Source organism: Perognathus longimembris, chromosome 3, assembly GCF_023159225.1.
Source record: "Perognathus longimembris pacificus isolate PPM17 chromosome 3, ASM2315922v1, whole genome shotgun sequence".
Lineage (NCBI taxonomy): Eukaryota > Metazoa > Chordata > Mammalia > Rodentia > Heteromyidae > Perognathus > Perognathus longimembris.
In genome coordinates this window covers 110,987,714-111,012,415 of record NC_063163.1, presented here as the reverse complement: position 1 = coordinate 111,012,415, position 24,702 = coordinate 110,987,714, and the positions used below count along the sequence as shown (strand labels likewise).

General features: G+C 43.1%; 1 protein-coding gene across 1 annotated transcript; it reads right to left on the bottom strand.

Moving 5' to 3' along the window:
* Positions 1–4,569: 4,569 nt before the first annotated feature.
* Positions 4,570–24,208, bottom strand: Acat1 (acetyl-CoA acetyltransferase 1). Its single transcript, XM_048343787.1, has 12 exons — positions 24,055–24,208; positions 18,117–18,164; positions 16,784–16,901; positions 15,899–15,994; positions 15,583–15,683; positions 11,717–11,860; positions 11,248–11,398; positions 10,975–11,070; positions 7,432–7,545; positions 6,763–6,827; positions 5,188–5,345; positions 4,570–4,883 (listed from the first exon to the last, which is right to left on the bottom strand). The coding sequence occupies exons 1-12, from the start codon at positions 24,124–24,126 to the stop codon at positions 4,763–4,765; spliced, it is 1,284 nt and encodes a 427-aa protein (XP_048199744.1). The 5' UTR covers positions 24,127–24,208; the 3' UTR covers positions 4,570–4,762.
* Positions 24,209–24,702: the final 494 nt, after the last annotated feature.

The following is a 24,702-nucleotide window of genomic DNA, read 5'->3' as shown; positions in this document are numbered from 1 at the left end:
GAAAGTAGTAGCCATATGTTTGATTAGTGTGCTATTCTGAATTATGCAACTCAGCCAGCTCCAATTATTTATGATTAAAAAAAAATTCTGCACTTGTATTAGGTTTTCACACAAGTTTGAGTATATTGTGTATTCTGGGTCACTTATTAAACCATTACAGTTTGTATCCATTATTACTGTTAATACTTTTTCAAGTACTCACATCTTTTATAACTGACTAGCTGTAGAATTAAATTGTACAATAAAGTTTTTAGAATTAAATGTTATTTTAAATTAAAATAAAAATTAAATGTATTGAGATAATGATTGTAGAAGTACCTGCATGTAAGTTCACTGATACTTAAAGAAGCAATGATGAGGTCATATAGTATCGAAAGTTTTGTAGTTCCATCCTTACAAGTAAGTCTTTTGCTAAACTGGCTGGGTATTTTACATTTACCGTTTTTATTTTTGCAGTTAGGTAAGAGTATTATTCTCTTAATATAGATATTTTTAAACAGAAGTATAGTATATAAACAAACGTGCACAAACCATTACATAGGCTTCAATACATTTTTTTCAAAAATAAACATTACACGCAATCACCCAGGTCAAGACAGGAGCATTGCCAGCACCATAGAAATCCCTCACATGTCCTAATGACTACCAGTCCAAGGAGTAATCTGCCTGACTTACAACACTACAGACTAATTGTAGGATTTTTTTCTTCACTGTACAAGTGAATTCATATCTATTTGTGTGTGTGTACATGCATGCTAGAATTAGGATTGAACTCAGGTTCTGGGAGCTGTCCCTGTGCTTTTTTGCTTAAGCCAGCACCCTACCACATGAACCCACAGCTCCACTTGTGGTTTTTTAGAGGTTCATTGGAGAAGAGTCTCACAGACCTTTCTGGCTGGTCTGGCTTCAAGCTTGATTCTCAGCCTCCTGAGGTAATATATTCTTCATAAGAATTATTTATGCTTTGTGTAATTCGGTCATCAGTGCTGTATATAGTTTTAGCGTAGTATGTCACAGTCTTAATTTATCGATGACACAGCTTTTATTTCCAATTTGGGGGTTCTGAGTACAACTGCTATGAGTAGTCTCCTGCATGGTCAGGGGAAATGAATTACACTTTTCAATTAGACACAATATGACTGGGTTAATGGGTCAGAGTGTTTCATATTCCCAACTTGTCCACACTTTTCCATTTTCCCAAGTGACTTTACTAATTTGTGCTGTGTGTTTTCTGGTTATGTGGTACTAAGGAATCAAACCCAGGGCTTCATGCATGCAGGGCATGCACTCTACCACTAAGCCACATTCCCAGCCCCTGTATTCTACAGTTTTTATCATTGACAATGTATACTTTACCAGGTTTTCCTTACAAGCTTCTTCATATTTATTTTGATTGATCACCTGTTGGGAATTGATTTTTCTACATGGAGATCCAGTTAACCCAACACTATGTTGTAAGATTGCATTGTCATGCTACTGATTGAAAATTGGTATATTCTGAGAGTTTGTCTTCATTCTTTGAATGTGTACCTGCCTCTGTAGCAAACTCTAAAGTACTACAGGCAGTATCTGTTACATTTTAGTTTCTATTTTTTATACTTGAGTGGATTCTGGTAGTGCTAAAGGATTTTCTGGTGCTTTTCTATTTCCTAAGAATTCTCATCTATAAATAATTCTTCACCAGTTTTCCTTCATTTTCTCTTTTATTTGTTGGTTGTGGTGCATAAACTCTGGGCCTGGGCGCTGTCCCCTGAGCTCTTCAGCTAGTTTTATCTATATGCTGGGGTTAATAGTGTCTGCTTTACAGGAGGTATGAAGTCTAATACAGTAAAACTGTAAGCCTAAACAGATCAATCTGGGACAGGCTCTCAGAAGCCACTGCTCTTGCAGTAAATGTCTTTTTTTTTTTTTTTTTTGCAAGTTTCTTTAGAATAAGCAATAACCTTCTGTTCCTTAAGACTGACTTATGTAGACTTGTAGCAGTTTGCGACTTGATATTTGAAGTTTTTTCTTCCAAATTACTCCCAGGCTGATTTATCTACTAGGACTTTGAGCTTTTTCAAAAAAAAATGTCAAATATGACATTTTTACTCTCATTTTTGCATGAGTTCTTTTAGGTTAGATGAGACTTTATTTAGACAGAAATACCTGTTAACAGTAGGTTTTTTGGTTGTTGTTTTTTTTTTGGCCAGTCCTGGGCCTTGAACTCAGGGCCTGAGCACTGTCCCTGGCTTCTTTTTGCTCAGGGCTAGCACTCTGCCACTTGAGCCACAGCGCCACTTCTGGCCATTTTCTGTATATGTGGTGCTGGGGAATCGAACCCAGGGCCTCATGTATGCAAGGCAAGCACTCTTGCCACTAGGCCATATTCCCAGCCCAGTAGGGTGTTTTTTTTTTTTGAGAAAAGGTTGTCCTTGAACTTATCCTCCTATGTCAGCCTTCATCCCAAGTAGTGAGGATTAAGCATGAACTATCAAGCTTGGTTTATATACTACCTTGATTGACTAGTTTTCTAGGTTTTGTTTTGGCAGTACTGATGACTGGATTCAAGCTCTTCCTATATAGACGCCTGACAACTTGAATCACCTTTCAGGTAAGGGCTCTTGTGTTCACAGATGATTAATTTCCTGTTAAAATTCATCTCAGCCATGGTTGTGCTTTGTTTTGATTATGTCCAGTGCTAAGACTGTTCTTTTTCTAGTCACAAAGATGGAGAATCTAATAAATAGCAGAAAATCTTTGCCAGCTGTACATATGACAAAGGACTGATAACCAAAATGCACAGAGAGCTTAAAAAACTAAAGTCCTGAAGAATGAACAACCCAGTTAGTAAGTGGGCAAATGAACTGAACGCACACTTTTCAAGAGGTACAATTGGCTGATAAATATATGAAGAAATGCTCAACATCCCTGGCTATAAAAGATACACAAAATAACGGTGAGATTTCATTCCCAATACAAATGGCAGTCATCTAAAACACAGCAAATTCTAGTAAGGATTCAAGGGAAAGGAACCCTCATACTGCTGGTGGAAATGTAAACTAATGTAACTGCTACAGAACTCAGGAAGTTCCTCAAAAAAAAATCTACCATATGATCCAGCAATACCATTCTTGGGCATGTGAAGGAATGTAATTCAGGATATACTAGAAGCACCAACCAAGTCAAGTGATGGAAACATTTGAGATGCTCTATAACTGGTTGGATCAAGAAATGAAGCTGTGGGCTGGGGATATAGCCTAGTGGCAAGAGTGCCTGCCTCGGATACACGACCCTCGATTCCCCAGCACCACATATACAGAAAACGGCCAGAAGCGGCGCTGTGGCTCAAGTGGCAGAGTGCTAGCCTTGAGCTGGAAGAAGCCAGGGACAGTGCTCAGGCCCTGAGTCCAAGCAAGGCCCAGGACTGGCAAAAAAAAAAAAGAAATGAAGCTGTGCTTCACAGGGACATGGACAGCTCTAGAGACACTAATACCCAAGGTAAGCCATGTTCGGAACAAAGACTGTACATTTTCTCATGTGGATGCTAGACCCGAGAGAAACATAAACATTCCAAGTTTTGTGTGTTTATTAATGTATAATATATGTATACATACACATTTATATATGCATACACATTGACTTAAGGTTAGAAGAATGGTAAAGGATCATAATACTGAAGTACATTGCATCTGTGTTTGTGGAAATGGTGAGACCATCGAAAGCTGTTGAATAGGTGGAGGGTTTGGATCTGATCAAAGTACTGTGTATGCATGTTGACACACCATGGTGAACCCTTCTGAACAGGTACTGTGGACATTAAAAATGAATGTTAGTAAGATGAGACATGGCCTCTCTGGGGCATGGGTGTTAATGTGATGGAGGAGGCAAACAGGCTGAAGGAGGATAAATAAAATACTGTAAATGTGTGTGGGACTATGTATATGTGTGTGGAAAATGGACCGATGAAGCTTGAGTTTGCCATAGGGTTGGCAGAGGAACTGTGTCTATGAACATTTCAAAATAAAACTCCCATATATATTAGAAAACAATTTTTTACTGGTGTTGTGTCAGTCTCTTCCATTTATCTCCACCACTGCCATTAATGAAAAGCTCAAGCCCCAGGATTTTGCTGAGGTTCTAAGGAAGTGCCCACAGTCCACAGGGAGCTCTTAGAACGCTCCCACATGCTGGTTTGGCTTGACTAGTGGAATGTGGCTTTGCTCCTTTGCCTGGAAAAGCTAGTTCTTGCTTTAATGCAAGAGTTGGGACCATCTGGCCTGTAAGCCATAAATTTAGACCCTTGAAACCATTTGTTTTAGTCCTGCCAAGGACCTCACACATAACTGAAATTTCTCAGAGAAAAATCCCATAAATCTATGCTCTTAGATGAAGTTATAAATATCCAATGGCCTCTGTCAGAAAAAAAAAGTTGCCACCCTGCAAATTAACATCTGTCATCTGCAAATATCACTCGTTCTTGCAAAAGGAGCTCCTACTACTTAGGAAAGTCAGTAATAATTACACACTGGTATTTTACCTAGTATAGGTTCATTGTGTACAAAAGTCTGATTTTAAATGACCAGAAAATTAAACTCATACAGGAGAAAAGATTTATTTGTAATTTTAGCATGTTTCAGGATGTGATTCACTGTCTTTGAAAAATGTAGAAAATAATGAAAAATGAAATCACTTATTATGAATATAAGCTGGTAACCCAGGGTATTGTAGATTTCAGCAGGGTTTTCCATCACATAGAGTTGTCTCAAACACTACACATTTTCTACAGCCTCTCAATCAGTAGAGCAGAAGCGCCTCCTCCTCCATTGCAAATACTGGCAAGACCAAATTCACCTTGCTTCAAGGCATGGACCAAATGAACGACAATCCGGGCTCCAGACATCCTAGGATTCAGAAAGCATTTAGTTCTTTAATGGAGAACAGAACTTATGGCTAACCATGAAATGTGGCTAGTCCAAACAACTTCTTGAGAACATGAGCCACTCCTTAAGGCTCCATTAACTACTTTCCAATTTAGATTTGTGCAAGGGTCATGGCTCTTAGGCTTTTATGAGTGTAGATCTTTAGTTCCTTTCACTGTAGGAACAGAAATGGTCTTTGTCTTGGCCAATAGCATAGGAATGGTGAGACTGCTGATGTTTAAATTACCTAGCTGATAACCTAGACGTAATTGTTTATTTTACTTACCCAATTGGGTGCCCCAGAGAGACTGCGCCTCCATGAATATTCACTTTCTCAGGATCCACATCCAGCATCTTAATGTTGGCTAGTACAACCACACTAAAGGCTTCATTTACTTCCCACATTGCAATGTCTTCTTTTTTCAGTCCTGCATTTTTAAGAACCTACATTTTTTTAAGAGATAAATGATGTTTAGATAATTAGCACATTTTCACTCTTTGCTGGAGATTCTGCAATGCTGGCTTCTATTCCCTTCGGTTAGTTACTTAAATATAAATTTCTTTAGCGAGATCTGGTTCTCACCTATTATCCTGGCTGCTGGGGGAGGATTTTGGTTTGAGATCGACTGAGGGGAAAAAAAAAAAGTTTGGGAGAACCCATCTAATGGAAAAGGCTGAGGGCATCCTGTAACCCCCATATTACTGTGAAGTATACTATGTGACCTATGCTAATGTTAGTAATTAACACTGAAGCAAAAGCCTGTGTTGCCAAAATCCCAGGCTATCAAGTGACTTCAGTAGTGGCATTGTGTAATGCCACTACTGAAACTGACATGGCTGTGAAAGCTCGCGCCTGGCAGCCCATGCCTATCATCCTAGCTACAGTGGGAAGCATAAATAGGAGGCTCACAGTCCAGGCCAGCCTGGCCAAAAAGCAAAACAATCTCAAAAATAACCAGAGCAAAATCATGGCTGAAGGCATGGCCCAAATGGTAGTGTGCCTGCCCAGCTAGCAAGCACAGGGCCCTAAATTCAAAACCAAATTCCTGTCAGAATATAAAGATAAATGTAGGGTTTGTTGTTTTCATTTCAAAATCCTTTTGTTTCCAGTTACTTTAACTTCCCTAATACTTGGTATATAAGTTTTCATAATAGGATGTTTGGTTTGGGCAGTTCCTCACCATTTTTTGTGCCAGTAATTATCTTTGCATTAATTCCTTTATAAATTGGTAATGCCCTTTAAATTCTTTACCATTCTGCTTTATTTTCTATATTCCTGAGATGTATTACTTCTGCACAGTTGTGTGTGTATGTGTGTGTAAGTAATACACTCTGCCACTCTTTCTGATGCAGCACTATTGTTACTTCTGCCCATTCTTTCCCTTTTCCTTCTGGTGCTGGTCTCAGAAGCCCAGCCTCAAGGGGAGGCGCAGAACACTCCCAACTTCCTCAATACTTCCGATTGCCCTTTGACTTGCACAGGCTTGCTTCCGCCCTAACTAACCACTAGGAATGTGTAGGTTTTGTGTCTCATGTACTCCTTACTCTACAAGCCTGCTGCCAGTAGTCTCCTTTCAGGATGGAGATGGCTCTGGGAGTTCTGCCTCGACGACCATTTCCTTTGTCACCCTCTCTCACCTTCCCCACGTGCTTTCTGTCCAAGTGTGCATTCAGCATCACTTCCAAGTGCTTCAGTTAGATACTGCTTATCTACCCTGAGAAAAAGATAGTCTGTAGGTTGTTTTGTCCTCTTGTATTCTGTTTTCAGAAGTGGGAAATTTTGAAATTGAGCTACTTTGTAAATTATAACAAAAACCAAACCAGAGGGCACAATGGAGTGCAGACGCTCACTTTTTCTCACCTTGGGGACGGCGTAGGCAGGTGCAACGGGGAAGTCAATAGGGTCTACAGCAGCATCAGCAAATGCTGCACAAAAGAATAGTGTTAAAGCATTGTACCAGCACCCAGAACCCTACATGTAACTTGTCTTTAGTATGTGAAAGCCAAAGTAGCCTTATAATTGCACACCTTCATTTCTGACCCCTCCCTAACTCAGATTCTAAAGGCAAAAACAGGCTTGTCTTCAGCTACAGTCTGTAAATACTGAGCATGTTGGGTGGTTTGTTGGATGTTTTCAGGCTCCTAATCCCATATTCTAGTGGACTCCCTCTCTGGGCAAAACATGGACCTTCTCTCCTACTCATCATGTAGGATAGAAAACATGCCTTTCTTTTAAATCATATGGGTTTTTTTTGTTGTTCTTCTTCTTTGCTAGTCCTGGGGCTTGACCTCAAGGCCTGAGCACTGTCCCTGGCTTCTTTTTGCTCAAGGCTAGCGTTCTACCACTTGAGTCACAGAGCCACTTCCGGCTTTTTCTGTACGTGTGGTGCAAGCACTCTAACATTAGGCCACATTTCCAGCCATTTGAGTATCAGTAAAATTCTGCCCCACAATAAAACCTGTAGACAGAAGCAGCGGTTCCTTCTCCATGTAGAAGTTTAGGAACAACCCAGGTCAGGGACGTGTCTACCTGCAATCCGTGCCAGTGGCTTTGCATTGAGCCTCTTGGCAGCATCTGCCGTCATCAGGACCACAGCAGCTGCTCCGTCATTCAGGGTGCTGGCATTGGCTGCTGTCACGGTGCCTGAAAACAGCAACATGGGGGAAATCAACAGGGCTCTATACTGGGTTCATGTGCTTCAGATACCTGAGCAGTGTCTGGGTTACCAAGTGTATGACAGTCTCAACTGTGGGTGGAGATGGTTCTTGCTCTGATGGTGCATGTACAAAGTAACTACTACACAGTGCAAGAGGGCCTTGTGTTTAGCAGCAATTTTCTCAAAGTTGGCTCAGATGCGCAAGCATGATGGCATGTACATATCTATTCAATTCACCTGTTCATTCATGGACCATGTGGCTTTTTGCACCTTCCTTGGCCATAGCTTCTTTTGCTGTGCAGAAACTTTCTGACTTAGTCCCATTTGTCGGTTTCTGGACAATTGGAGTTCTATTTAGAAAATACCCCTAACTTCCAGTTTGCCCTGTAAGTCTCTGTGATTCATTGGAGGCAATTTTTTTTCCCCCTACATGGTAAAACAGGTCAAATTTAGTTCTTCATGTACTTAATCAGTTTTGCCAGCACCATCTGTTGAGACTTTCTTGTCTTTGCTATATCCTTTTGGCTTTTTGATCAAGGATGGGATGGCTATAGCTGTGTGGTTTTATTTCTGGATCTTCTGCTTTGTCCCGCTGGACTCTGTGTCTTTTTTTGTACCAGTACCAAGTGTTTTGGTTACTCTGGCACCATGGTATTATTTGAAGTCCAGCATTATACTTCTGTCACTGCTTTTTTCTTCAGATTACTTTCATTATTGGGAGTCGGGAGTCTTATGACTTCATATGAATTTTTTATCCATTTTTTTCTAATTATGAAGATCAGTATTGAGATCTTCACGGGCCCTGCATGGAGTCCGTAGGTCACCTTTGGTAGTGTAGCCATTTTCACACTCCTCTGGGAATCATGGACATTGAAAGTGTCTGCAGCATTTTCTTCTTTTTTGCTCTGGTCCTGGGCTCAAGCTGAGGGCTTGTGTGCTATCTCTGACCTTTTTTCCTCAAGGTATACCACTTGAACTACATACAGCCCTACTTGCAGCTTCTTGGTGGTTATTTGGAGATAAGAGTCCTTGCACTTTTCTGCTGGGCTGGCCTTGAATCAGTATTTTCAGATTATAGGCATAAACCACCAAGGCTATAGATCTGTTTAAGTGACTTAGTCCATTTTTGGTGGGTCATCTGTATCTGGAAATTCATCTATTCTAGATTTTCAGTTTATTGAGTATAGGTTTTCAAAATATTCTCTTTTTTTTGGGGGGGGGGGGAGCCAGTCCTGGGCCTTGGACTCAGGGCCTGAGTACTGTCCTTGGCTTCTTTTTGCTCAAGGCTAGCACTCTGCCACTTGAGCCACAGCGCCACTTGTGGCTGTTTTCTATATATGTGGTGCTGGGGAATTGAACCCAGGGCTTCATGTATACAAGGCAAGTGTTCTTGCCACTAGGCCATATCCCCAGCCCCTCAAAATATTCTCTTATCCTTTGGCTTTCATTAACATTTATCATGATAATTCTCTTTTCTCTCATTCAGGTCTTTCCCTACTTTTGGTCAAATAAAATTGATAAACCCCTAGCTAAGTTCTTTCAAGGAAACAACTTCTTGTTTTATTGTTTTTTCTTGTGTATAGTTTAAGACTTTTTGCTCTCCATTTCATTAATTTCTGCCCTAACCTTTATTCTTTTATATGCTGACTTTGGGTTTGGGTTGCTCTTAGTTTTCTAGATGCTTGAGGTCATCATTTTTCTTAAATGTAGGTATTGATGGCTTGAACTTTCCTCTCAGCATTACACTCATTGGCTGTATTTCAAGGGTTCTAGTAGGTCAGGCTTTCATTTTCATTAGGTCCAGGAACCTTTTTATTTCCCGCATTTTAACAATTGGTTGTCTGAATATTTTCTGTAGGTGTATTTTGTTGTGGAACTCTAGTCTAATTCCATTATAGTCTAAATCTACATCTAGTCTAGTCGAAATCCACATATATGGATTTACTAAAATTTTCTTTATGTCTGAAAATACAATATTTTGCAAGAAGTTCTGTAAGTTGCTGAGAAGACTGTATATTGTGCAAATATACTCTGTAGGTGTCAATCCATTTAGCCTATAATGCATGCCTTTTTTTTTTTTTTTTGGCCAGTCCTGGTGCTTGAACTCAGGGCCTGGACTCTGTTCCTGGCTTCCTTTTGCTCAGGCTAGCACTCTACCACTTGAGCCACAGCACCACTTCTGGCTTTTTCTGTTTATGTAGTGCTGAGGTATCGAACACAGGGCTTCATGCATGCTGGGCAAGCACTCTACCACTAAGCCACATTCCCAGCCCCTGCATACACTTTTAAGAATTTTATAATATGCAAATTATCAACTTAAGTTCTTACTTTAAAAAACGAAATCATAATAGACTGATATTGACATTATTAAAACATACTCGAGTAAAAATTTTATACGAGGGGCTGGGAATATGGCCTAGTGGCAAGAGTGCTTGCCTCGTATACATGAAGCCCTGGGTTCGATTCCCCAGCACCACATATATAAAAATGGCCAGAAGTGGCACTGTGGCTCAGGTGGCAGAGTGCTGGCCTTGAGCAAAAAGAAGCCAGGGACAGTGCTCAGGCCCTGAGTTCAAGGCCCAGGACTGGCAAAAAAAAAAAAAATTATACGAGAGGCTGGGAATATGGCCTAGTGGCAAGAGTGCTTGCCTCGTACACATGAAGCCCTGAGTTCGATTCCCCAGCACCACGTATATAGAAAATAGCCACAAGTGGCGCTATGGCTCAAGTGGCAGAGTGCTATCCTTGAGCAAAAAGAAGCCAGGGACAGTGCTCAGGCCCTGAGTCCAAGGCCCAGGACTGGCAAAAAAAAAAAAAAAAAAAAATTATACAATGCTAAAAATATAGGCCCACCTTGTACTTGGAATTGAGAAGTGGAAAGGAGAACTTCAGATTATCAAAACTCTATAGGTAATAAAACCAAAAATACCTGTATATAGCCCAATAAGAAGAACTGATATTGCTCTTAGATTTCCAAACAGTTGATTTAGAAATATAGGGCTAGGGTTTAACTCAATGGTAAAGTATTTGCCTAACCTATATGAGGCCTCAGGTTTCATCTCCAGCACCCTTCATCACATAAAGATATTTAGAGCATTTAGATCCCATTTGTACAAACAGTCAACAGTTATTGAGAACAGCTACCAGGCCAGGCACTGTGTGAACACACAGCTATCCTAGTCCTTAATAGGGACTTACATACAAACCCAACTTTCCGTTACCCATACTTTGGGATGACCTGCAGATGAAAACTAATTTTAGTTCTGTCACAGAACCTTCTCTAGGATTTATACAACGAGGAGCAATTTTAAATATACTTTTACACTTTGTCAATTTCATTTGAGTTAGATATATATAAAGATGTTTTGTACAGTTACTTTTTTAATCCTTAGGCAAGTCCAAGAACAAATACTCACCGTTTTCTTTTTGGAAAACTGTCTTTAGCTTTGGAACTTTACTGAAGTCAACCCGCTTATATTCTTCATCTTCTTTCACCACTGTATCTGGTTTACCTAAAATTTAAATGTAAAACCAGCTTAAACTTGGTAATGTATAAAAATGATTCAATTGAAACATGGGGAGGAGAAAGGATTTAGAAAATGAACTTTGCCTCCTGCCTTATGTATCAAACTATAACCCACTTTAACAATAAATAAATTTTTAAAAATGTACTTTGCAGCATGGTCTACCTTTTACTGTCACTGTGACAGGGGTGACTTCACTTCCAAACTTCCCACCTTCCCAGGCTGCTTGGCTTCGCTTGTAGGAGCTGATGGCGTACGCATCCTGTTCCTCTCGGGTAATGCTCAGCTTCTTGGCGGTATTCTCAGCACAGTTACCCTGATTGATTTGAGATTTTTTTTTTAAACCAATCAAGTTCACATAATTTCGTAAACTGGCAGTTAATTTTAGTCTCTTAACCTTCTACCTTATGTACTAACTAGGTCACTTCTTATGTCTGACATTCAAATATTGGCTATTTTAGGAGTCAGATAATGCCCTGTTCAAGTGAGGGGCAACGTCTTCAACAGTTGAGCTATGCCGATACAATAGACAGAGAAAAATAGTTCCCTAACATGAAAGGCTGTAATTCAGCTTTTAAGAAAAATCAAGTATGTAGTAGGTGGCATCTTCTATTAAAAAACGAACAGCATTTACCATGTGAATTTTGTTGTAGACATCAGTTAGCCCATCTTTTACAATCAGATCTTCAAGCTTCACACCTCCGTAGGGCGTTGCTCCCCGCGGCATCACGTACGGAATATTGGACATGCTCTCCATGCCGCCAGCCACCATCACGTCCTGCTCAGCAACGCAACATGGCGTCAGTTAAAGGCTTCCAAACTCACTCTGCTCTTTACACACCTAGCACCTCCTTAGTACTCCAGGTGCACTGGCTAGCCACGTTTTACCTCTTGACCCTGATAAATGGTGCAAAATGTTTAGTGAGGATTATGATTATAACCATCTAATAAAATGCAAAAATATTTTCATGTAAGATCATAATCTTGTGCTTCATTGACACTACTAAAAATGCAATGTCGGGGCTGGGGATATAGCCTAGTGGCAAGAGTGCCTGCCTCGGATACACGAGGCCCTAGGTTCGATTCCCCAGCACCACATATACAGAAAATGGCCAGAAGCGGCGCTGTGGCTCAAGTGGCAGAGTGCTAGCCTTGAGCGGGAAGAAGCCAGGGACAGTGCTCAGGCCCTGAGTCCAAGGCCCAGGACTGGCCAAAAAAAAAAAAAAATGCAATGTCTTCTCAAAGATTAGAATAACTCTGTTCATGGAAATAATCCTACTTTCCTGACTGAAATACTCTTCCTGGAAAGCTGTAGTCATTTTCCACTTTGTGGACATGATCTCCACTCATCTGAGTAATTCATCCCTTTATGCTTCCAAGAACTCAGAAATTTAGTGTTAACTAGAACTTATAGGCACAGGAAGGAACTTCCTGAATAGAGTCCCAGGCGCACAACAAATAGGGGAAAGACTCAACAAATGGGACTACTACAAATTAAAAAGTTTCTGCACAGCTAAGGTCATAGCCACCAAAATAGAAAGACAGCCAACGATATGGGAAAGGATATTTACCAGCACAGCAACAGACAAAGGCCTGATATCTGTCATCTACAGAGAACTCAAAAAACTAAGCCCCTCCAAGCCCAATAAACCTATTAGGAAATGGGCAAAAGAGCTAAAGAGAGACTTCACAAGAGAAGATATAAAAATGGCAAAGAAACACATGAGGAAATGCTCAACATCCCTGCTAGTAAAGGAAATGCAAATAAAAACAACCCTGAGATACCACCTCACCCCAGTTAGAATGGCCTATACTCTGAACTCAGGAAACAACAAATGCTGGAGGGGCTGTGGGGAAAGAGGAACCCTTCTCCATTGTTGGTGGGAGTGCAAATTAGTACAGCCACTTTGGAGAACAGTATGGAGGTTTCTCAAAAAGCTCAATATAGACCTACCCTATGACCCAGCCATACCACTCCTAGGCATCTATCCTAAACAGCAAAACCCAAGATATCAAAAGGACATTTGTACTTCCATGTTTATCGCAGCACAATTCACAATAGCCAAAATTTGGAAACAACCCAGATGCCCCTCCACAGATGAATGGATCCAAAAAATATGGTACTTATACACAATGGAATACTACATAGCGATTAGGAATGGTGAAATATTGTTATTTGCAGGGAAATGGTCAGAACTCGAACAAATAATGTTGAGTGAGACAAGCCTAGAACACAGAAAACAAAGGGGCATGATCTCCCTGATATATGACTGTTAACAAAGGGAGATGGAGAGACAGTAGAGACCAAGTCTGTGAACACTGTATATGTGCTTGATACATTGTATACTGCATATGGGTCTACCTGACCTAGACAAGGGATGGGAAAACAGGTTGTAAGATATCACAAGAAATGTACACAATGCCCTACTATGTAACTGCACCCTCTTTGCACAGCACCTTGTAAAAAAAAAAAAATTATGTTCAATTGATAATAAAAAAAAAATAAAAAATAAATAAAAAAAAAAAAAAAAAAAAAAAAAGAAATTTAGTGTTAAAAAAAAAATCTACAAGGGGGACTGGGGATATGGCCTAGTGGCAAGAGAGCTTGCCTCGTATACATGAGGCCCTGGGTTCGATTCCCCAGCACCACATATACAGAAAACGGCCAGAAGTGGCGCTGTGGCTCAAGTGGCAGAGTGCTAGCCTTGAGCAAAAAAGAAGCCAGGGACAGTGCTCAGGCCCTGAGTCCAAAGCCCAGGACTGGCCAAAAAAAAAATCTACAAGGAAAAAAAAATAAGAAAATTAAAAAAAAAAAATCTACAGGGCTGGGAATACGGCCTGGTGGTAGAGTGCTTGCCTCGCAAATGTGAAGCCCTGGGTTCAATTCCTCAGCACCACATATATAGAAAAAGCCAGAAGTGGCGCTGCGGCTCACATGGTAGAGGGCTAGCCTTGAGCAAAAAGAAGCCAGGGAAGTTTCCCAGTTACTGTAGGGTGCTCTTAGTACTAATATTTCTGTGACAGTTTTGAGTACATGTCAAAGCTTCCTATGAGGCTAGGCTCCTTGGGGCACTGGCACATAGATTTCATAAATATTAAGCTTTTCTTAAAGTCAATGAAAAATGTTCATTATAAATGCTAATTTATAACAAATTGCTAAATACAAATCATTAGCATATACAAAAGTGAAACCAATTCTGAGTGTCTTTAATCACAAAGATGAGTAGAAGTAGTTCACTCTTGTATAAATATTTGTACACAAATCACAATAAATCAAGATGTCACTTCAGTTTGGAACATTTAAACAATCTCATCACCATTTTCCATGCCCTGGTTTGGCAACACCCATTGTTGGTGAAGAAGTAGTAGACACACAGGCTCAGGCAACTTTTTTTTTTTTTTTTTTTTTTTTTTTTTGCCAGTCCTAGGTCTTGAACTCAGGCAGGGCCTAATTAGGCACTATCCCTGGCTTCTTTTTGCTCAAGGCTAGCACTCTACCACTTGAGCCACAGTGGCACTTCTGGCTGCTTTCTGTATATGTGGTGCTGGGGAATCAAACCCAGGGCTTCATGTATAAGAGACAAGTACTCTTGCCACTAGGCCATATCCCCAGCCCCTGGTTCTACTTTTCAAAAACTGTGTGTAGAGTTAGTGCTTTTAGAATGATACTGGTACAATAGCTCAGGTATCATTCCATCTCTCCCTTCTCTTTGGCTGGCTTGTGAACTGAAAACAGCAGAGCAGGAGTAGTAGCTTCGGTTACATAGAATTGCATTCTTGTGAAATAGTGCAAATGCCTCAACCCTGGAAGGTTGGCATGTACTCAACAGGAATGGATTTCTTCTTTCTCATCTTGGTCCTAGATTTTTCTGTTTGTAGCTACCCTAGTCTTCCCTTCTACATCTAGACACTAAAGGTTTCAACATTAACTTACTCACCTAGATAGAATCTCAGAGTGAGACTTTTCTTTTTTAGCAGTACTAGACAGTGAACGCAGGACTTCATGCTTCCTAGGCAGACATTCTACCACTTGAGCCACGGCCTTAGTCCTACATTCTGTTGATATTTTGTTTTTGAGATAGGATTTCACTTACCTGGTCCAGGCTGGTCTTCTATCTCCTGAGTAGTTGGGATTATAGGCATGCAGCATCAGAGTAGGACTCTTCAAAGTTATGAAATAATTTAGCTGAAAACTACTAATTAATCCAGAACTTTGGAGTTTTTTGAGACAAAGTCTTGCTATGTAGCCCCAGTCTAGCCTGAAACTCAAAATCCTCTTGCTTCAACCTCCTGAGTGCTGGGGTTAAAGGTGTGTGTTGCCATGCCTGGCAATACATTTGCAACACCATTTTGATCTCTTCTTCAATGCAGATACTCCTGACAATCAGAGACAACTTAAGGGAAAACATCTCATTTCTAAAGTATGAATATGCTTCCAGGTTCAGGATCCTTTAGGAGTGTATTTTACTGTGATTAAAAGATGAGGACTATGATTCTCACCTGGTGTCCACACATAAGATTTTGAGAGGCCAACATGATGGCTTTCATTCCTGAAGCACAAACCTTGTTGACGGTGGTGCACGGCGTAGAAATTGGCAGGCCTAAAACCAATGTTAAGTCAGATTTGTAAAAACAGTTATTTCCCAAGCACAACTACAGAATTTGCAGTCACAGAATGGAGTGTGTTACTGTAATTTGCAAACTTTCTCCTGTCTATAGTTAATTGGTATTATGCATTTACAATTTTACTTAATCTCAAATGGCTTCATCTTGACATGAACAATGGAAGTATGAAAGGAGCAACATGTTAGGGTACCTGCACCCAGTACTGCTTGTCGAGCAGGGGCTTGTCCTTGGCCGCCTTGAATTACATTCCCCATGTATGCCTCTTTCACTTCTTCCTTTGGGATCCCTACAAACACCAAAAAGGTATTGCACTATTTTTGTTCCATATAGTAATGATAATTACAAACTGCATTACATTACACAATAGGAATGATTACAGGGGGAGAGGTGCCAGGGCTAAAACTCAGATAGGAATTCTACCACTGAACCACAACTCCAGTCTCCAGAATAGTTTTGTGGGGTTTTTAAAATCAATTTCATTCGGGCTGGGGATATAGCCTAGTGGCAAGAGTGCCTGCCTCGGATACACGAGGCCCTAGGTTCGATTCCCCAGCACCACATATACAGAAAACGGCCAGAAGCGGCGCTGTGGCTCAAGTGGCAGAGTGCTAACCTTGAGCGGGAAGAAGCCAGGGACAGTGCTCAGGCCCTGAGTCCAAGGCCCAGGACTGGCCAAAAAAAAAAAAAAAAATCAATTTCATTCCTAACTCTGCAGTAGGAAAGAATTCAGAAATTAGCATTGTATCATTTCTAGGAGATAGATAGACAGACACAGACAGGTAAATAGATATAAATATAGTACAAGATGATAATGTCCACTGAATCGTTTTTGCCCCTTTAACAGCAAAAGCAAAGCAAGGCTGGGTATGTGGCTTGGTGGCAGAGTACTGGCCTAGCATGCAAGAACCCCTGGGTTCGATTCCTCAGTACCACATGAACAGAAAAAGCCGGAAGTGATGCCGTGGCTCAAGTGATACAGTGTGAGCCTTGAGCAAAAAGAAGCTCAGGGATGGTACCCAGGCCCTGAATTCAAGCCCCAAGACTGGCAAAAAACAAAAGCAAAGTGAACACTGACCTGCTTTTTCAACAGCTTCCTTGATTGCAAGAGAACCAAGCTTGGTGGCTGGCAGAGAGGAAAGGCTGCCCAGAAAGGATCCAATGGGCGTTCTGGTAGCACTGACTATAACCACTTCCTGGCAAGACACAAAATGGTCAGAAGTACTCGAGGACACCAAGACAGACTTTTGCTACATCCGCATAATCCTACATGTTCCTATAAGAAAATTCTATTTTCATGAATAAGGAATTGTCATCGATAATTCAAACAAGATTTGAGCAGCTTTAAAACATGTAGGTCCTGGTCTGGGAATGTGGCTTAGTAGTAGAGTGCTTGCCTACCATGCAGGAAGCCCTGGGTTCAATTCTCCGCACCATGTACAAAGAAAAAGCCCGGAAGTGGCACTGTGGCTCAAGTGGTAGAGAGCTAGCCTTGAGCAAAAGAAGCTAGGGTCAATACCCAGGCCCTGAGTTCAAGCCCAAGGACTAGCAAAAAAAAAAAAACAACAACAACAAACAGAAAAACATGTAGGTGCTGTGTGATGTTAAGACCTAATAGGACAAGGACTAGATACCGCTCAGTTGTAGAGTTCTTGCATAGCACGACTGAGTTTGATGGTCAGTACTACAAAAAGGAAAAAAAAATTATGACAAATGAACCCTATAAAGACCCTTCTCACCAAAATAATAATAATAAAACAGCTAGGCATTGGTGGCTTACGCCTATAATCCTAAGTACTCAGGAGGCTGACATCTGAGGATCTCCGTTCAAAGCCAGCCAGGGCAGGAAAGTCTATGAGACTCTTATTTCCAATTAATCACCAGAAAACCAGAAGTGGCGCTGTGGTTCTGTGGCACAAGAGGTAGAGCTGAAGAACTCAGTGACAGCGCCCAGGTCCAGTGTTCAAGCCCCATGACTGACAAAAGGGAACAAAACAAAAAAAAAAAAGATTCTTCTCAGCTCTCTTCAGTAGGCTGAGGTCAGAAGCTTAGGTTTCAATTCTATTACTCAGTCAGAAATTTAAGAAAGAGCCACTTTACCCTTGCTGACTGCCTAACAACTCAAACAATAGGTCCACTACTGAAGGGAGCTTTAGGCCAGAAATGGAGATGCACATGCAAGACTGGACAGAGCCAAAGACCACATTTCCTAGTGAGATAGTAGGAAAAGCTGATTTGAACTCTCTTAAGTGCTATGAAAAGATTATAGTGATGTAGGCGCTTCACATTTGAATGGCTAGCTTTGCTAACCATCCTGTAAATCATGTGTTAACCTTCAAATACTCCCATTATAAATACATGTTTCTTTGGTAATTCTTGAAATTTTGAGGCAAAATTACATGCATACTTACATTCAAAGTAGGTTTTGATACATAATTGCGCTCTGTGTATCTTATTTCCTGTAAGAGAAACCATTGTTAGAATGTAATGTCACTTGTCACTAATGGAATTATGGCAACTTCTTCCTGAAATTTTTTAGGCTCTGTTTCCAAGTTTTCTATCGTCTACATATAAACTTCTATAGATGGGAAAGAAATGACTAAAAAAATATTACTTTTTCTGCTTATTCAATGCATTTGTACATTCTATCGTGTAAATAAACCTCAGTGAGTTTATCACCTTAACACTTCTAAGTCTTTTTTTTTCTAAGTCTTTTTAAGTATAGACTTTCTAAAATGCAGTTTCCTTATTGGTTGTTTGGGTTTGTTTTATTTTGTTTTTTGACTTAGCGTCTCACTATGTAGCATGGGCTGGCCTGCAACTTGCTGCATGGCCCAGGTCAGTCTTGAACTCATGATCCTCCTTCCTCTACCTGAAGAAGATGTGGTTAAATTCAAAGTTCCAAATTACATGATCTTAGAGTTTCCAAGAAAATATTGTTTAAAGAATATGTTTAAGTAAAATTTGCTATTTCACCCCATCTACAAAGAAAGAAGTCAACACCTATAACCATAGATTCTCAAGAGACTGAGATGTGAGGATTGCAGTTCAAAGCCAGCCTGAGTAAACAAACCTGAGAGACTCTCTTGGCCTTAATCAGTGAGAAACCAGTAGAGGTGTGGTTCAGTGGCAGAACATCAGCCTTGAGCAGAAAAGCCAAGTGAGAACATAAGGCCCTGAGTTCAAGCCCCGCTGCAGTCACACACAGAGGAAGAGAAGGAAGGGGAGAGGGGGAGAGAGAAGCTTAGCACGTGCAGGGCGGGATCCCCAGAACAGAAGCTGGAAGAATGCACATCAATTTTTTCCATGGTGTTATTAGGAACAAATGCCAAGAGATATTCTGAAAATGTAGGGCACAGTTCAGAGACCTGAATGATGCGGAACTGGACTATGTACTGAGCAAAGTACCGGTAAGGTGTTTGGGGTTGTTTTTTTCCTCTATGATGATGTCAGAAAGCATACAAACATTCCAGAGCCGCAGCTTGTGCAGTCAAAAGCTCAACAGACTGGCAAGTGAGAGTGAGGAACGAGAACAGACACAGGAGGGCAGCACTGCACTCACTCCAAGGCAATCTCTTCCATGCTAGTATGAAGACATGGGGACAAAGCTGGGCGCGGGTGGCACAGGCCTGTAATCCTAGCTACTCAGGAGCTTGAGATCTGAGGATAGCGGTTCAAAGCCAGACTGGGCAGGAAAGTCTGGGAGACTCATCTCCAATGAACCACCAGAAAACCAGAAGTGGAGCTGTGGCTCAAGAGGTAGAGAGAGCACCAGCCTTGAGCTGAAGAGCTCAGGGACAGCACCCAGGCCCAGAGTTCAAGCCCCATGACCAACACAAATAAATAAATGAAAAGAAATATGGGGACTGTCACTTCTATGTGGAAATGTCATGGAAACAACTTAGCTATAAAGATAATTTGGTCTTGATGTGATTTTTTTTTTTAATGTTCCCTGCACAGTTGTGCATCCGCTAGTGTGAGTCCTTGGTACTACTGCCTGAGATCTACAGCGTTTGGGGTTCCATTGAAATGCTTCAGGCAGAAGTTCCACAAACATTCAAATTTGAACTGTGTCTTCTCTAAAGGAACTGCTAACCCCCATTTAGAAATGAGGGTGTTTACAGAGGCAATCAAGTTAAGAAGAGGTCATTACAGTGGACTCTAATCCAACCTGATGTGTGTCCATATAAAAAGGGAAATTTGGGGACTGGAGGTATAGCTCAAGTGGTAGAGCACCAACAAGCCGAGTGAGTGTAAGGCCCTGAGTTCAAACCCCAGACTGCCACTGAAGAAACAGGGAATCCGGGAAACTGGACACAGAGACAGGAGACAGGAGGAAGGCACCATGTGCTGATGGAGGACTGAACTGTCACAGCCCCAAGCCAGGCTTCTAGAGAATTCTATGACATTGCTTTAAGCTGCCCATGTGTGCTCTGGTGTTGAAGATCTCCCACACACTGTGTTTCATGGATCTCCATCCACCTTGAGGGTCCCCCAGAGCCCCCTTTCTTCTTTCTCTTAGTCTGAGTACTGAAAGAACCTGAATGGGAGCTAGGGGGACAGTTGGGGGGCACAGCCCCAGTGCAGCCTGCACAGGCCCTGGACTGGATCCCCAACAGAGAGACAAAGAATGAAAGCCCTGGAATGAAATGGGATCAAAGTACAGAAGTTTCAAAGGAGCCTGAAAATAGTGTCAAATACTGAGTAAAGGTCAGGAAACAGACTGGAAAATCTCTGGCACGTGTTCACATGTCTGCACGCATGTCTGCTTGCCTCTGCCCACCTCTCTCTCACCCCCTGCCCCTCCCCCCCCCACCCATCCACACAGCTAAGGTACTACTACTACCCAACCAGGCTGGCATCTTCATCTCTGACTGCCAACCTCCTTCAGAACTGTAAAAAGTAAGTTTCTGCTGTTTTAAGCCCCCTAGTCTGGGGGTATTTTGTTATGACAGCCCCAAGAAAATAATGCACACTTTGACACAGCCCATCCAGTCACCTTGACTGAAGTTATACAAACACTGCACAATGTGTTCGGGCTCCGCATTTCCTTCTATGGCTTGTCAATATAGATGGCAGCCAACAGGCCTCGTATTGGGACGGGGTGGTATGGACTTCTAATGGGCACACAGCAAACTCCAAGCCCTACATCAAACTCAGGTGAATGCCCATTCTTGGTCCAGAATCTTTGCTATCACTGTGTGTGTGTGTGTGTGTGTGTGTATTTGTGTGTGTATTTGTGAGGTGGCAGCACCAGCAGGACATTTGCTCCTGCTAATGCCAGGCCACTGATCAAGAAGACATTTGCATTCTGTGGGGATAAACAAATACTGAACTAAATAAAGAAAAGAAGCTGGGCATCAATGCCTCACACCTGTAATCCTAGCTATCCGGAGGCTGAGATGTGAGGATCTCAGTTCAAAGCCAGCCAGGGCAGGAAAGTCCATGAGACTCTTATCTCCAATGAACCACCAGAAAACAAAGTGGTGCTGTGGCTCAAGTGGTAGAGCGTCAGCCTTAAGCTGAAGAGCTCAGGGACAGCACCCAGGCCCAGAGTTCAAGCCCCACAACCGATAAAAAGAAAATCCCTGGTACTTTCAGCTGAGTGGTACAAAAAGTGTACCTGCAGAGACTGAAAAGAATAAAAATAAATGAGAATGGTGTGGCTTGACAGCACACACCTATCATCCTAGCACTCAAGAAGGCTAAGGCAAGAAGAGGACCAGAACTCTGAGGCCAAGAATCAGACTACATAGCAAAACCCTGTTTAAAAAAACAGAAAAGCAAGGTGCCAGTGGCTCACACCTGTAATCCCAGCTACTCAGGAGGCTGAGATCTGACTATCACAGTTTGAAGCCAGCCAGGGCAGATATGTCTGTGACACTCTTATATCCAGTAAACTACTCAGAAAAAGCTAGAAGTGGCGTTGTGGCTCAAGTGGTAGAGCGCTAGCCCTGAGCACAAAGAGGCTCGGGGACCGAGCCCAGGCCCTAAGTTCAAGCCCTGGGACTGGCAAAAAAAAAACAAAACTTTTGGGCTGGGGATATGGCCTAGTGGCAAGAGTGCTTGCCTCCTATACATGAGGCCCTGGGTTCAATTCCCCAGCACCACATATACAGAAAATGGCCAGAAGTGGCTCTGTGGCTCAAGTGGCAGAGTGCTAGCCTTGAGCAAAGAGAAGCCAGGGACAGTGCTCAGGCCCTGAGTTCAAGCCCCAGGACTGGCCAAGAAAAAACACAAAAAACTTTTTTTTCAACGTATATCCTACAAAATTAAGAAAAGGGAAGAAGTGGGTAGAAGCGGGTAAGGGAGATGGGTGAGAATGTTGTAAAAGGTGACATTGACCAAGATACACTGTATTTATAAACTGCTTTGTTAAATGGCAACTCTTTTCATGTTCAACAAAATCAATGTGTGAACCAAGCACTTACACCTGTCATCCTAGCTACTCAGGTGGCTGAGATCTAAGGATCACAGTTCAAAGCCACCCCAGGCAGGAAACTCTGGGAGATTTTTATTTATTTATTTATTTATTTGCCAGTCCTGGGCCTTGGACTCAGGGCCTGAGCACTGTCCCTGGCTTCTTTTTGCTCAAGGCTAGCACTCTGCCACTTGAGCCACAGCGCCACCTCTGGCCATTTTCTGTATATGTGGTGCTGGGGAATTGAACCCAGGACCTCATGTATACGAGGTGAGCACTGTTGCCACTAGGCCATATCCCCAGCCTGGGAGATTCTTATCTTCAATTAATCACCAAAAAAATTGGAAGTAGAGCTGTGGCACAAAGTGGTAGAGCGCTAGCCTTGAGCAAAAGAGTATAGGGACAGTGCCCAGGCCGTGTTCAAGCCCCGTGACCAAAAAAAAAAAAAAAAAAAAAAAAAAAAACCCCAACCATGTGGGCCAGTGAAGGAATTTAGAGAACTCTCCCCTCCCTAGAACCTAAAAAATGCCACAAACTATCAATATCTAACCTGCAGGATACAAAATAACTAAGAACAGAGGTCAGCAGTATTTGCGCATAGCAAGGGAAGCTCTGGGCTCAATCCCCAGGTCCTCTCACTCCTCCTAAAATAAGGATTCCTTCACAGGGCCTGGTGGACATGTCTGTAATCCCTGCTACTCCAGATGCTAAAGCAAGAGCACCAAGACTGTGCAATTTAGTGAGATATGTCTCAGAATGAAAAGGTCTAGGAATGTAGCTTAGTGGGAATTGTGGGAGGCCAGGTTCAGTTTCCAGTGGGGAATGGGAGGGGGAGGATGTGGTATTATAGAGTTCAAGGTCAGCCTGGGCTACACTGCAAGACTCCTCTCAAGAAACACACATACACATACACAAACACACACACGTGTGCGCACAAAACCTCATCTTTCCTGAACACTTATTCTATTTTATGGAATAAATTGTTGCCCAACTCTATAGTCAAACACCAGGCTGGGAATGTGGCTTTGTGGTAGAGTGTTTGCCTAGCATGCATGAAGCCCTGGGTGTGATTCCTCAGTACCACATCAACAGAAAATGCAAGAAATGGTGCTGTGGCTCCAGTGGTAGAGTGCCAGCCTCGAGGAAAAGCAGCTCAGGGACAGTGCCCCAGACTCTGGGTTTAAGCCCCAGGACTAACAAGCACAGTAATAGTAATAAGAAGAATACCAATTCCCAGACACCAGTAGTTCACTCCTGTCACCCTAACTTCTCAGGAGACTGAGATCTGGAGGACTGCAATTGAAAGCCAGCTGGGGTAGAAAAATCCATATAGCTCCATCTCCAATTAACCAGCAAAATGCAGGGCTGGAGACGTGCATGGCTCAAGTGTTTGAGCGTCTAGGAGGAGAGCGTGCACGAGGCCCAGAGTTCAAGGCCCCTGTACAGGCACCAAGGCGTTCCTAAAGCCCCCGTGAGGCACTCCACACACACACACACACACACACACACACACACGCGGTAGGTCAGCTTTACGTACACAACTAGTGTACAACTATGTCCCCGCTCACTGTGCAGGGTCAGGCGTCGTCCTCACGGGCCGCACGGACCAGGGGACGGACAACTAAGGGCACGCGACTGGGGGGAAACCCGGGGAAAGGTCATGGGCCAAAGGTCACGGGTCTGCCAAGGCGCATTCGGGCAGCAGGCAGGTGAGGCTGGGCGGATGCCAGTCCCGGCCGTCCGGGCGCCCAGGTGCGCGCCGCATGCACGCCGGCCGGAGCCGCAGCCGCCGGGCTCGCGGACGCGCCGGGCCACAGGCCCGAAGCGGGGGCAGCCGTCCCTGCGGGGCTCTCCCGGGGCCTAGGCGGGAGGCTGCGGGCGCCGCGGCCGAGGCCTCTCGAGCCCCGCGAGCGTCGAGCCGCGCTTACCTGCAGCGGCCTCCGAAGCAGAGCCCCGCGCCCGCGGACGGCGCCGCGCAGAAAGGCCGCCAACGCCGCCATGGCTCCGCACAGGAAGGGTTTCAAGGGCAAGGCGGGACCTGCGCGCCGCGGCCAGGCTTCCGACCGTAGACCCCCCCAGCAAACCCGGCCAGGCTCCGCCTCCCCGCGCCTCGCTCCTGCAATAGCAGCCCCGGATCGCCGTGGTTGGAGGCGATTGGCCCACCGCCGGCCGAGGGGCGGGGCCTAACGCCGAGCAGGAGGTGGGCGTCAGCCTGGGTGTGAAATTAACACCCGTGACCGACTTGCGTGGGAGCGCGGGCACCCACCCAAGGCCGAACGCGCCTGACACTCCAGGTCCCCAGCCCCGCTTCTGGGAGCACTGATTTCCGTGTCACCTGAGCCCTTCATCCCCCGAGCGAGCCTGCCTTTCTCCCGAACAATCACTCACCAACAAAGCAAATTGCATGCATATGTTTCCGGAAAAAAAATCCCATCAGCTTTTAACTTAGTATCCACGAAATCCTGCAGCTGCAGAAAGGCGGTAAGCCAGGCTGAGCCGGTGGCCCACGCCTGCGCTCCTAGCAACTCAGGAGGCTGAGATTTGAGGATCGCAGATTAAACCCAGCCAGGGTAGGA

Bases quoted from the DNA above. Each gene is read 5' to 3' on its own strand.
- Acat1 (XM_048343787.1), bottom strand. From the start codon at position 24,126: ATGGCGGCGTTGGCGGCCTTTCTGCGCGGCGCCGTCCGCGGGCGCGGG. The intron at 11,399-11,716 runs GTAAATGCTGTT...CAAATCAATCAG, and splicing joins TCTACAACAAAATTCACATG to GGTAACTGTGCTGAGAATAC. The intron at 5,346-6,762 runs GTGAGAAAAAGT...AAAAAAATGTAG, and splicing joins CTGCCTACGCCGTCCCCAAG to GTTCTTAAAAATGCAGGACT.